Source organism: Calliopsis andreniformis, unplaced genomic scaffold, assembly GCF_051401765.1.
Source record: "Calliopsis andreniformis isolate RMS-2024a unplaced genomic scaffold, iyCalAndr_principal scaffold0022, whole genome shotgun sequence".
NCBI lineage: Eukaryota > Metazoa > Arthropoda > Insecta > Hymenoptera > Andrenidae > Calliopsis > Calliopsis andreniformis.
The window spans coordinates 2432935-2445477 of NW_027480432.1; the positions used below are offsets into that span (position 1 = coordinate 2432935).

A 12543-nucleotide genomic window follows, 5' to 3' on the forward strand; every position below is an offset into this window, starting at 1 on the left:
GCTAACAATTCGTATCATCCGAATCGCATATCGATAGACGATTAATAGGTCATTAGTATTGGCAATCTGCATATCAACCAGCGATGGGTACATGCACACTTTCTAAGGATCGTGTAAATCGAGATAAATGAGTCACTAGAACGGTCCAGAAGAGACTATGATTGACTAACCTTTCGCGCTATAGGTTGCTAATTTAAGTCAAACTTACGTACACACTCTTCCTCTCGTTTCATCCTAGACACTCTCTTTTGCTCTTCCTCTTTCTCTTGTGATCTAGTCTCATTAATCACAGTGCAGCCAAACTAATTAGATCGAAGCCACATAGGGGAGAGAAGCTTTCGGACGCTCACAGACGTCACTCAGTGAAAGCACGTCCGCGAAGGAAAAAGGGAAAACGGAGTTGTGGGATTCGTCGTGCGAAGATGGCCCTTAAGTTCTCCATAGGCAATTTTTACGAGACCTATGTGAGTACGCGGCAATCCAAACGATCCCTCGATCTTCGTTCAACTTCCTCTGTGATTATTGGTGACTTTCTCTGATAAATTGTCTCATCCTGCATCATTTCTTCTAAAGATTACAGTTCTGTGTGCTCCACTGCCGCATCTACCCTCGTTAATCTAAAAAAAGGAACCCACTGTACTTTACAAATCTCTAGTTTGTGTCAATGAACTTACGCTCAGTGCCCTCAAAAAAGAAGACTCTGTTTTCATCCTACATCCGTCAATTCTACCTTGTATATATAGACTCGTTCTACATCTACAGTGTTACACATTAATTCCTTGAGGACTACTGGCGATAGAAAAAAGTTTTCCACCCACGGACACGCTACCATTCCTTCAGATGAAACTGTACATATATTACAAATCTCATGGAGACTTTAGCTGCAAATAAACAATATTTATCGATAATGCTATTGTATAACATTCTGGAAATACTATACATAAGGGAGATAGCTTCTTTAAAGAAGAATTGTCATATAGCTTCAAAATTAATGTAAAGGGGCAACATTAATTGTATTGAATTTACTATTAACGTCTATCGTAGATGATTATTAATCCCATGGTTAAGCCCAACAAAGTCAGGGAGGCAGAGAATGCCAAAGAAATGAGTGCAGGTCGGGCCAGAACAATACACAGGGTATGCCAATTCGAAATGGGGCCAGAATAGCAGAAGCGGCGGGCCGGTAGTTGGGTAACTAAGCTCGCAGAAGTAAAGCCTGTCAAAATCAAGTGGTGGTGCAGCCAGTAGCTCTCGTTTGCCAGTAAGGAGCGTAAGCACGGCTTCGATATTGCACCGACTGGTTGCTGATTCGCGTCGTCTTTCGATTCCTTTTTCGACTGTTCCGCCAGCCCGTCGATTTCCTTTCTCGCTTTCTTTCTCTACTTTCGCGCGTTAGTTTCACGATCTAGCTGCAGTCAACCACTCGGTTTGTGTCCGTTTTAAACGCGCGATTGCGTTGTTGTGACAGACGGAGTAGAGCATGACGAGGAAACAAACGGTGATCGTGAAGCTTAAGAGATCCAGCACCGGCAAACCTTGGGGAATACGTATCGCCGGAGGCGCTGATTTGGGCACGCCGATCGTCGTCACCCGCGTGAGTTCTTTTATTTCCATTTCATTTCTTCGAACACCAGCCCTGTTCGATCATACGTGCAGTAATATACTACTTAGATGCACGCGTTGCCGCGTACACGGTTATTATTGGATGTACGGCAAAGCGCATATAACAGAACCAGCAGGGGATCGAGATCATTTTCTAACTGTGGATACCTCCTGCCAATACCATCGTATTTATTCAGTTAAAAATTCATAGTCTCTATTTTTTTAGAATTTTCATTCCCTAACACCAGATCTCATTATATCAAAAAGTGAGATATATCTACTCAAATTCAGAATTTCTAATCTCAAAAATGGCATTGAGCTTAAACGAATATTTGCTATAGATGATAACTTGTACTTCACATCACGAGCAAATTTCAACCGATGGCATAATTTCATTTTAGAAGGTTCTCTCTATTTAATACATTGCTTACACATCCACCTGTCACGTGTGGCCCAATCTCGTGTATCTTCTCGATCGTCGCGACTGCATTCTTTCTGGCACGGTTATTGAAGGCAGAAGGAAGAGGCCATAAACATGTTTGGACCTTGTCCAAACGTTTTTATCGTTGAAACATTAGTGTACATTACTGCATGTATTAAACCCTTTCGTTTTCCCTAATCAAAGTTACAACTTATAATCCTGTATCCTTTCACGCGACTAATATACTTCAGGCGAGTTCATGCTTTTAATTCTAGTATTGCAACACGATCGCTTGAGAGTTAAGTGCTTGGTTGATGTTAACTATGGACGTTTGATTCTTGTGTTCACAGTCGGAGAACGAGGCGCTCCAGAGAGGTGACGTGATCAGAAAAATCGACGATTACGACGCGCGAGACGTGAGGCACGTAGACGCCCAGAATCTCCTCCAAACCTCTGAATCTATAAAGCTTGTAGTTGAAAGGTCTGAACAGTCGAGTGCATCTCGTACCAACATTACCACCACGTCACCTCCGAATATCAAGTCGAACATTGGCAACAGGGCTGCGGTCACTAGTCTGTCAGAAAGCAATTCCACCTTTATTATTATGCGCTCCATTTGTAGCATCGCTACCGCCGCGCTACTGCCGCTACGTAACATCACCATTAACGCTTCATATTAAATTCTCTCTCTCTTCCTATGCTAATTGCAGTGCCTGACTGACAGCTCACCGTATCAAGAAATATCATCGTTGCTTCGACAACCACTTTCCTTTCTCAAATCGGAAAACTGAAGGCTATTGCGTTCTGTAAATTAAGAAAAATTAACTCCTGATCTATAGAAGACAAGCTTTAATTTCATTTTACTTTGTACCTGCTCAAATGCATTCTCCAAACAACTGATAGCTGCTTCTGTGTCTCTAACATCGAGTGCTGCATTTTGCTCATAAGCACGCAATTGCATTTCCGTGTTGCATTTGCCTGCAATGCAAAAACAAAATTGAAACAATATTGTAAACTAGAGAAAGTGGTTGTCGAGCTTCATCGAAGCTCTTCTGAGAGAAACTTCGTATATTAAGTTAGTTCGTTAGTAAGATGTCTTCTCATTTTGCTAAATAGACCTAAGCCACAGAAGGTACCAGGGGTATTACCCAAGAGCCCTGTACCGCCACCCACGCTCGACGATTACAGCCGATCCTCGACTCCACAGGAACAACCTGCCTTACCCCACGAACACCTCGATGAGATTCGCGAGGAGAGAGCCTATTTGTCACAGGTATTTCGAATAGATGCATGCACTTTAAGACACGATCTCGAACAGGAGTGGGCAAAGCAGAGCCACGAAACCGTTTCTGCCGCGATAAATCGATGCAGCGATATTCGCTGCTTGGCTTGGAATTCATCGGGTCGAGGACAATTGTCTTGTAAGACGAAACGGAGATCTCGCGTTTCGATTAAAATCCCATCGCCTTGGTTATCGAAAAATACCTTGCCCGCTGCTGCTCCGTCGTAAAGAAACTAACAAGTCCAACGTTAATTTAGAATTGTTTCGAAAACAACGCCAGTCTGTTCGTTCGTGCGCGATCTACAGATGCATTTCGAGCGATCTCAATCGTCTTTTATACTCTATTACGGGTCCGGTTTCTTGGAAGCCAAAGGAGAAATCGAATTTGTAAACGAAGTCTGGTAAGCTTAAACTTTCCTGCAGAGTTCGTTGAACCGTAAATAAAACGTGTAACTCTAGAAAATGACAAATGAAATTAGGCAATTCAGATGCAGATATACACATCGCCGACTGAAACCAAACACCTTTAGATAGTATAAGGGGAATTGACAACTTCTAACGAAATTATGCGGGCGAACGCCAAAACCCCTCGCTAAGTATAGAGCAAGACTGCTATTTCAACCGATACGACATGGTCTGCTCCCCGTTAATTCCGGCTGATCTGTCAGGCTAGCTTTTTATCTTCTAAATCACGCGAAAGAGAAACGAGCCTGTACGACCCTATCGTTCGTCGATTAAAAAACATAAATCCTCGATTCGAGACGATAATATTCTTGGACCGATCACAATGTTATAAAATACTCGATGATTTGGAGATGTTCTAATAGGTAACGATGAATTATTGGGTTTCAAAACACCAAGCGCAGTGCAGCTGGCAAGTCGAACACCGTGCCGAAAGTACTCGACCACTTTGAAATTCAATAACTTACTGTTGAATCGCCGTAAAGGTGTAGAACGACAGAATATTTGTCCAACTTAATTCGTTATTTCCGAGGCCTATTTTCAGCCGGAGACAAATTGCGAGGAGTCATCGAAGCGAAACAAGAAAAAGAAACAAAAAACGAACTGGAAATTGTGGCTGTCGCTTGAAATCTGTAATCTTGCTGATTACATAAGTCCTGTCCAGCGCAGAGTTGCATGACGCTAATTAAATTACGAGTCTTTGTCGGAATGACAGGACTATTTGTTCATTCAACTCTGGCTTTCAGTGTGGCTGTTAATCCATCTGTTTGTACGATTGTCGCTTGGATGCATTACTTTGGCCTCTTAGCTGGTCCAGTAACTCAATTCGATTCGTAAACGTGCCAGGACGGGCCGAGGCGCGTACCATTGTTTGGGATTCCAACGAGGAAAGACGAGGAGAAAGATCAGCGGCGGGATTTCGTGAAAAGTCCGAAGCTGCCTTTATTCGTGAGACATCCGAAGTGCGAATATATTTTTGTTGGCCCGCCACGATGCCGGAAAGTCCACGTAGAGGTAGTTGCCTCGCTATAAATATCGCTTTTGCATCGAAACCACTGCTCCGATCCAATACTACGCGATCCAGGACGATTTCAGAACACTATCTCCGTTCTAATCTACATCGATTGACATGCGTTCTCCCTGTAAATGAAGAAAAATAAATACTGACATGTAGTTTAGCGTGGAATCATTATTTAAACAAGTCTTCTTTTACAGAATTGTTCAAACTTCAATACAATTCGATTTGAGTCGATCAAACGAATCTAAGGAGAAGGGAAATCGAAGATTCATTAACGACTTGGCAATCGGTGCTTGTACGCATAAACGACTATCGTTAATTTTATCGTAGAAAGCTGCCAAGGGAAACACTTTCCTCGACAGTTCAAATTGGCGATACGCATTCAGGGTCGAGAGATATATTAATTACGGAGCCAAAGGAATCAACTGATAAGAAGATACGAAATCCATTCTTATTCATATCTACTACTGGTGGGCTATTAAAAACGATTGTAATAGAGTCTACCTTGAACAACGCCCGTCCTTCGAGCTTTCGAGAATTGGTCGAAATCCAAAGCCGACGCATTGAATCAAAAATACGAATAAATGAATTCAAAATAAAAATTAATTATCCTGCGAGTAGTGATCGTTCACTTAATTAAACGACTTTCGAAGAGTGGTTCAGAGGGAGCCTTGAATAGCAGGAGAAAAAGATTTGGAGCCGGATGGTCGAGGGCAACGATATCGTATAGCTCGTCAAGAGGGTAAAAACGTAGGAGTGATCGAGATACGTCGGTAATACGGGAGAGGAGAAGAAAGAGCGCGAGAGCAGTCGCGTGGAAAAGACCAGAGTTAGTGCCGCCCGCGCTACGAGCCAGTGCGTTAGCGAATATTCGTTCGACAGATCCACGGAAAAAAGTGTCAGCTCCTCGGTGAAAGCAGGAGATAAGGGGAGATACGAAGGAGATCCTCGTCAGTTTTGGGAAGGCGAACCTCGGTTCGATCGGGAAACAATGCCGGCTTATACCACCGTCTACCGTACCAACGTTGAGCACCAGCCGAAAGAGGAGGAGGCTGCCGTGTTCTGGGTACGAAAAATGCGAATTAGAACAAACATGAGAACATTCTCATGAGTATCGATCATTTGTGGAGCTCAAAGAGCACTCAGAATGTACCGTTTCCATCCATCGGTAATCTTCAGAATTGGAAACCGCTGTCAAACTGTTTGACAGATCTGTACTTACATCAATCTTGCATCTCATGCTTTAGGGCTAACTGAGTTTGGATCTGGTTTTCTCTTAATTAAAATACTGAATCTGAAAAGTAATATCTATCAGTATCGTGTACAGAAATAAGAAATAGTGGAATAGAAATATTGTACAAGGGTGCTTAGAATTAAGCACCCTTTATGATATTTTTCAGGTCCAAACTCATCTGATCCTAAGTCCAGCTTAGTTCTATGTATATTTTTTAAAGATAAAGGTGTATTTTTAAATCCTATGTCTCGAATTATCGATACTCCGTCAAAGGGAATGTTTATCATCTGCAAAACAGAGTCTGAGTTACTCTTGACATCTCTTGAAGGCCAATAAACACCGTTTTAGTTACAATGTACGCTTCAACTTGTGTCATCACTTGGTTGAGGCAACAGAACATTGCGAAAACTATACATTTCTCACTCGTTTGATACTTGATCTCATTTCGTCAAATTCTTGGACGTTTCTTCGTACTGTTTCTTCTTTTCATTCGTGGATTATTTTTAACTGAGGCAACACTTCCAAACGCCTTAGATTTATGCGTCAGAGAAAGCTTCTGCCAATTCTGTAACAATGAGAAAACAAATTTTATGAAAGATTTTTCTCTGTTGGGAGAATCTTCAAACTTTGATCCACTGAGAAGATCGAAAATCTTTCATAGGAAGATGTAACGTAAGACGATCTAGATTTCGAGTTATGCCACGAGCCAACCTTGACACCATCTTCAAAACTGGGGCTAGGTCTCAAAAGCTGTCCTAATGGCACTAAAAACGACCTGGGTGAACCTTCGCGAGATTCCCAATAGAGCTCAGTGCAGCCCAAGTAGAAAACGTAACGAAAGGAGGAACGATCGAGATGAAAGGAGAATTACACCGCGAGTACGATCAACTAATAACACGATGCAATAAAACGTGCGTAAGCATGTAACGCACCGTTCATTGGTATCTTATTCTATTTTCGTGATCGAGATCTGGGTTACTCAAACACAAGAGGGTCGACACAACGACACACCCACATCCCGCCATCCCTGGACCACCTCGAAAGCGTCGTTTCGTCCAAAAAATCTTTCGTCAGCGTTAAAAAAGGACTGTCGTAAATTGAACTGGGATCACGGTCGAGCAAATCGCTCGTTTCGCGTGTATCTTAAATTTGCTTCAAATATTGGGGTCGATGGAAGAACTTTTTGAGAAAAGAGCGTCAAATGGCACAAGAGAAAGTAACATTCAATTGAGAATATTATTAAATAATGTTGAAAAGAGTTGCAAAAGATAGAAGACAATTTATGAGTAAACAATTGCATTATACAGCATCGAGCCAAATGACAATTTTTACAAAACAGCTGTTCCAACGTGTCCGAATTTAGATTGGATATGAATCAAAAAACTGACACGGAAACAACTTCCGCCTTCGCAATATTGCTTTTTGTACAAAGATAAACTGGGCAAGTTTACGATCAGACAATTTAAAACGAATCACAGATACTTGGAAAGGAAAACGAAGTAATGTGACTCTAATAGAAGCGATTATTATTCGTCGAAGAATTGACGATAAATTGACAACTATTCACCGAGACGAAGACAGATTTCACGGCACACGGGATGTACGTTTTATTTTTACCCCTAGAGGCCTTCATCTATTTTAAGAAAATCACGCTGTTACCCACCCTGTGAAAATAATGTTCCTGGTACATTTATTATGGAATCCTTATGACTTGGAATTGATGCGAAATTATTCGTCGAATCGATTAGCTCGATCAATATTTCCGCCCCATTGAAATAAAATCAATGTCAGTTGGATTTGGAGTCGATCTCCTATTCTTGTGGCGTCTTATAAATACAACGCGTAACTTTATCCTAGCGTTCGTTCTCTTTCTAAACCCTCCCCGCTTGACATACTCATTTTCGTCGTGTTTCGACAATGGTAGTAGCCTCGATAGATGTACATTCGTTTTTGAGGACCATAGAGCGCGATTAAACTCGCGCTCCAAGAGCCAAACAAAAGCGCGGCAGTCACGGTTACGATAATTTCGTAATTCTGCACGAAACAGTGATATAACGAGACACTTGGCAAACAGCCGCAGCTCGTAATGCTGCAGTTTTATGCAATTTTCTGATTGTATGGACCCTCGAGCCAAGCAGTTGAAATTTTAGCCGCTTTACAGATCTTTCGTTGGAAATGCCATCGAACGATATAACCATTTTATGCTCGCATGTGCGCTTCCGGTTGTATCAGCCTTGCCAAAATTATCGCCAGCTTCTTCGTCGTTTACGTGCGAGAATTATTGACGTGTGTTGATTAAACGCAAATAGAATGCAAAACTCTCGTGCTGGAGCTTTTGTTTGGAGAGCTGAGGTCTACGCTAAGTGGTTGGTAAACCGCGAGGCTAAGCGAGAAGACGTTTTGGCTATTACTTTGATCTTTCCTGATCGAGTAGCGTTAATATCTGAGAAATTATCATCGATTTATTTTTGGTTCGAGTTCATAGATGCAACCCATGCTCTATTATCGCAATACTGTCGAAAATTAATGAGCCATCGTCGATCACCATGGCCTCTATTAAAAGCTTATTTTAGGTTTCGTTCTTCGGTAATTGACACCGTTCTGGCAGAGCATTCCACGCCTACCGATCTGATTAAGAACCCTTAGTTTTGGCATTTATAGTTTGTTAAAGATTTTCATTCTACATTTAGGGAACGTACACTTTCTTTCTTTTCGCTCCAGAAGTGAGTGAATTACGTTACTTTATCGGATAAATAAACTTTCAGCCATACCGCACCACTCCTCTGGTCTTGCCGGGTGCAAAGATCAAGAAGGATGCTCCGCTTGGAGAGTGTTACCTGCGCCATCATCCAAACCCGATGATCAGGGCGGCACCTCATCATTACGAACAACCTCATCCTGAAGTTGCTATGAAACAAAAGGTATGATCTTAGAAGTCTCAATTCTACTCGATGCAAGAAGAGATGCATTCTAAAAGAGGCAAATTCTCCTTAAACCGCGTGGTAATACTATGAAGATTTAATGTAACAATGTGTTTCATAAAACGTTCGACTAGGTGGCGGAATCGGTACTTCACCGTGTCTTGGGACCGAATGAAGTTCCAAAGGTTTGGACCATTTTATTCTCGAATTGCTTCTGCTTCGACATAAACGATGCTTCCGCTCTGAGCGTGATCGTCATGATAAATTTACGCCGCAGCAACGATTTCTGTATATCCTAACTATCGAACATATTTAGGAACATTTTTTTTGCGAGTGCCAACGATAATCTAGCATGCAAGCGATATTTTTCGTCATTCATTAACCAGCCAAACATTACTCGTTCGGAATTATTTTTGAATGAAATACAAATGAATAAATCGTGAAAATGTATCGTTATGCTGCCGCCACAAATCATAGAATCAACAACAATATTCGAACTAATAAAATGGTGCCATTTAGAAGTATGTTGGGTATCTTTGACGTCCAACAGTAAACTTATGGCTTAATTCAGAAATTTTAACTCACGAGAGACAGGAAAAGGATTAATACAACTAAGATCTTGAAGCTGAAATGTGAGATTATCTCTCGTGAGTTAAAAAATACTGGACAACTGAAAAAAGAACATAAACATACCGTTCCATTACCCTGCTGTTAATGTCTGCATTCATCCCATTTAATTTGATTCTGTAGGTAGTCCACAAGCAGTTCAACTCACCGATTGGCCTCTACTCCGAGCAAAATATCGCCGACACTATTAAATGCCAGGCATCTGCCATACCGTAAGTATCAAAAAAGCTTAAGAAAAAAAGAAAGAGAGAAATTAAAAAACGGCTAACAGATAACGTAGCCTGCATCGGAATAATAAAGTTAGTACCATTAATAGCTTTTTGCTGAATGCTGCCACTTATCAGAACAATTAACTCAAAGAAACAATCATGATCATGACACCAATTAACACCATCGGTCATTTGCATTTGTAACTCGAACACAGCCGTACTTTCGATAACTATCTTCATGTTGACACTCGAATTCATTCTAAAAAGAACTAAAATCATACGTGAACTAAATTTTGAGACGTGCACCGCTAAAGGGAGCATGAATCGACTTACTAATACTCAACTTGTAGGCAGACAGTATCATTGGAATCGGAAGAACAATCCGTGTTTTACGTGCGAGGAATATTGAATTCAAAAGTTTTAGATTTACCATTTCGCCGGAAGTAGAATGTTATCGTGACGAAGTTTGGGACATAGAACAGCAGAAAAAACGCAGTTCAATTCTTACATGGCAGCATTTCTTGCGAATGCATCACACTCACGTGCAGTTTCTTTGTTTTCCAGCATTTTCATAGACTTTTCCTTCGTGAAACAGAAACAAGAAATACAGGAGCAAGCGAGAATCTTGAAGGAGCAGGCCAAGGCCGCCTCCTCGAAGAACGTGTGGCCGCAATTCAATAAGCCAAATTAATATATCTAGTTCGAGACGTTTTTCGATGCTTCTCTCGCACGGCAGATTATTCTACGATTCATCATGTAAATCATTCATTGACCACATTTACTGCCTTTAAATTATCTCATTCATTTTTTATAGACATGTAAACGTGGCCATTGAACAGTGATCGAATACCTGATAAGCGTGCGATTACTGTAGTGTTCAAACTTTACTGCATCACTCTCTATCATTTATAGATCATCCTTAGAACTATTGCAGAAGTTTGTAAAATAACAATCCTATTTTTGCATGCTGTAGAATAGAAAATAATCAGTAATTAATCGTAGTAAATATACGTGGAAATAAGTAGTCTTACTAATTACGATGCTTACTTGATAAGAATTATTCTCGAGAATTACATATCGTGAGACAATTGACGTGCTCAAATCGCTGATAATGCTTTTAGTTATCACAAAACAAAAAGGTACAGAAAATAATTAAAGTATCAGTCCTGTTCAATGAAATATCATTTCTAAACCTGATTCTAGTGATAATCCCTCGTAAGTACAATTAACCAAAGGACAGGACTGAATCGACTAATCAGATATTCAAAACACGGAACGTGATCCTCGAGAAAGCATCTAGCTAGGACGTATTTGTGATCAGATTAACGAGAAGGGCACGGAAGCGGTCCGAAAGTCGCTCTCGAACAAGCAATTGGCGATATAACCCTTGGCTGCTGCTAACCGATTTGACAGAGTCGCAAAGCAAATCAATTAAAAATAGTCCGTGTGTACACATGCGATATAATGGTACAGCCCGAAGAAACCGGTGAAGTACGACCCGAGCAAGAGCGAGGCTTACAAGGCTCTTCAAGAGGAAGGATTCGGTGACAGGGTGCAGGAAGTGAAACAGCCGGCGCGCACCGGTGTTTTCTCGCCGCAGAAAGTCAATCAAAATAGGGTATGCTTCACCGTGTCTCTGTAAATACAATAATTCCATTCCTAATCAAAATAATTAATAATTTTAGGTAAACCCCCCTCGACCGAAAAGTCCTGCTGCATCATACGTAAGTTTACAAGCTTGAACTTTACCTTACAATGAAATACGAAAGAGAGTTTGTGTTAATTTATCTGGTTATTGTATCTCGATGTTTCTCGTCGTACTTGCATGTACTTGCATGAACTGCACACAACGAATGACATAAATTCTCTGTTCACCACACGCAGACACGAAAAGACTGTTCTATGCATAAGTATCAGCATCACTTTCTTCTCTCTTTCTTTTCTATATATTTGGGTACCTGTTACGAAATTATAGTTATTAATTTTCCATATAAAAACTATAGCGAATTAATAGTGGATGTTTGTTTGATCAAGGGTGGAATGTATAGACGTCCCTTTCCTCTTCCTTTCATAAAGGATCGCATCAACGACTTTTAAAACTCACACCAACTTGTACGTGTATTTTGTGAATCTGCACACGCATGTATCCGCTTGTAAGCACGGACGTTCTGTGACATTGCAGAAAGTCACGTGTAAATACCTGACTGATCATCCATGAACGAGTATAGATCCTTATCGAACAAATTTCTTGACTTCAAACTAAATCTAAGGAATTCAAATCGGTACATATCGGTAACGATTGAATAAAATACTCGTAATGGAATCTATAATGCATACCAAGCACTTTCGTGATTTATTAATAGCGAAGTCTATATCCTTGTCAATAAAAAACTTCCTGTTTCGTTTTTTAGGTAAATGTCCTCGAAGACGACGGAGAAAAGATCCATCAAAGTAACAGCTTCAAGAGGATTATGTACAGTGTGCTGGGACAAACTGATTATTAAATTCATTTCTGAACTGACGTTATACATATATGTTATTTATAATATATAAATATATATATTTTATTTATTGTATGATGTAATAAATGATAAAACGTGCCTATAAACAACAAACATCAAATGAAATAAAAGAATTAAAAAGCAGGATATTCTTGTTAAGAAATAAATAAAATACTCTGAATGTTACATACATATAACAATATTTTCCTTGTCTGCAATATCGATAAAACTACGCAGTTTAAATAAATATCGATAAGTACATCTTA

General features: G+C 40.4%; 1 protein-coding gene and 2 long non-coding RNA genes across 15 annotated transcripts; all 3 read left to right on the top strand.

Moving 5' to 3' along the window:
- The first annotated feature begins 314 nt into the window (after positions 1-314).
- On the top strand, positions 315-12424 carry Zasp66 (PDZ_signaling and DUF4749 domain-containing protein Zasp66). 13 transcript variants are annotated; one of them, XM_076391090.1, is made up of 10 exons: positions 315-464; positions 1469-1594; positions 2374-2600; positions 3140-3296; positions 8785-8940; positions 9075-9125; positions 9691-9779; positions 11250-11394; positions 11462-11500; positions 12188-12424. In XM_076391090.1, the coding sequence occupies exons 2-10, from the start codon at positions 1481-1483 to the stop codon at positions 12278-12280; spliced, it is 1071 nt and encodes a 356-aa protein (XP_076247205.1). In that variant the 5' UTR covers positions 315-464; positions 1469-1480; the 3' UTR covers positions 12281-12424. The 13 variants fall into 13 exon arrangements, with proteins under 13 accessions (XP_076247205.1, XP_076247209.1, XP_076247213.1 ...); XM_076391091.1 differs by lacking the exon at positions 315-464 and adding an exon at positions 1181-1261; XM_076391092.1 differs by lacking the exon at positions 315-464 and adding an exon at positions 11811-11888 and having other exon boundaries at positions 1261-1594.
- Positions 4444-5222, top strand: LOC143187111 (uncharacterized). The gene is made up of 2 exons (XR_013003148.1): positions 4444-4909; positions 4983-5222. It is a non-coding gene; the product is annotated as an uncharacterized LOC143187111 (long non-coding RNA).
- Positions 9816-11243, top strand: LOC143187112 (uncharacterized). The gene is made up of 2 exons (XR_013003149.1): positions 9816-10532; positions 11098-11243. It is a non-coding gene; the product is annotated as an uncharacterized LOC143187112 (long non-coding RNA).
- Positions 12425-12543: the final 119 nt, after the last annotated feature.

What these genes read in the sequence shown, in the direction of transcription:
- Zasp66 (XM_076391090.1), top strand. Translation starts at nt 1,481, where the DNA reads ATGACGAGGAAACAAACGGTGATCGTGAAGCTTAAGAGATCCAGCACC. An exon ending in GACCGAATGAAGTTCCAAAG is followed by an intron (nt 9,126 to 9,690) that starts GTTTGGACCATT and finishes TTGATTCTGTAG; the next exon opens with GTAGTCCACAAGCAGTTCAA. An exon ending in AAAGTCCTGCTGCATCATAC is followed by an intron (nt 11,501 to 12,187) that starts GTAAGTTTACAA and finishes TTCGTTTTTTAG; the next exon opens with GTAAATGTCCTCGAAGACGA.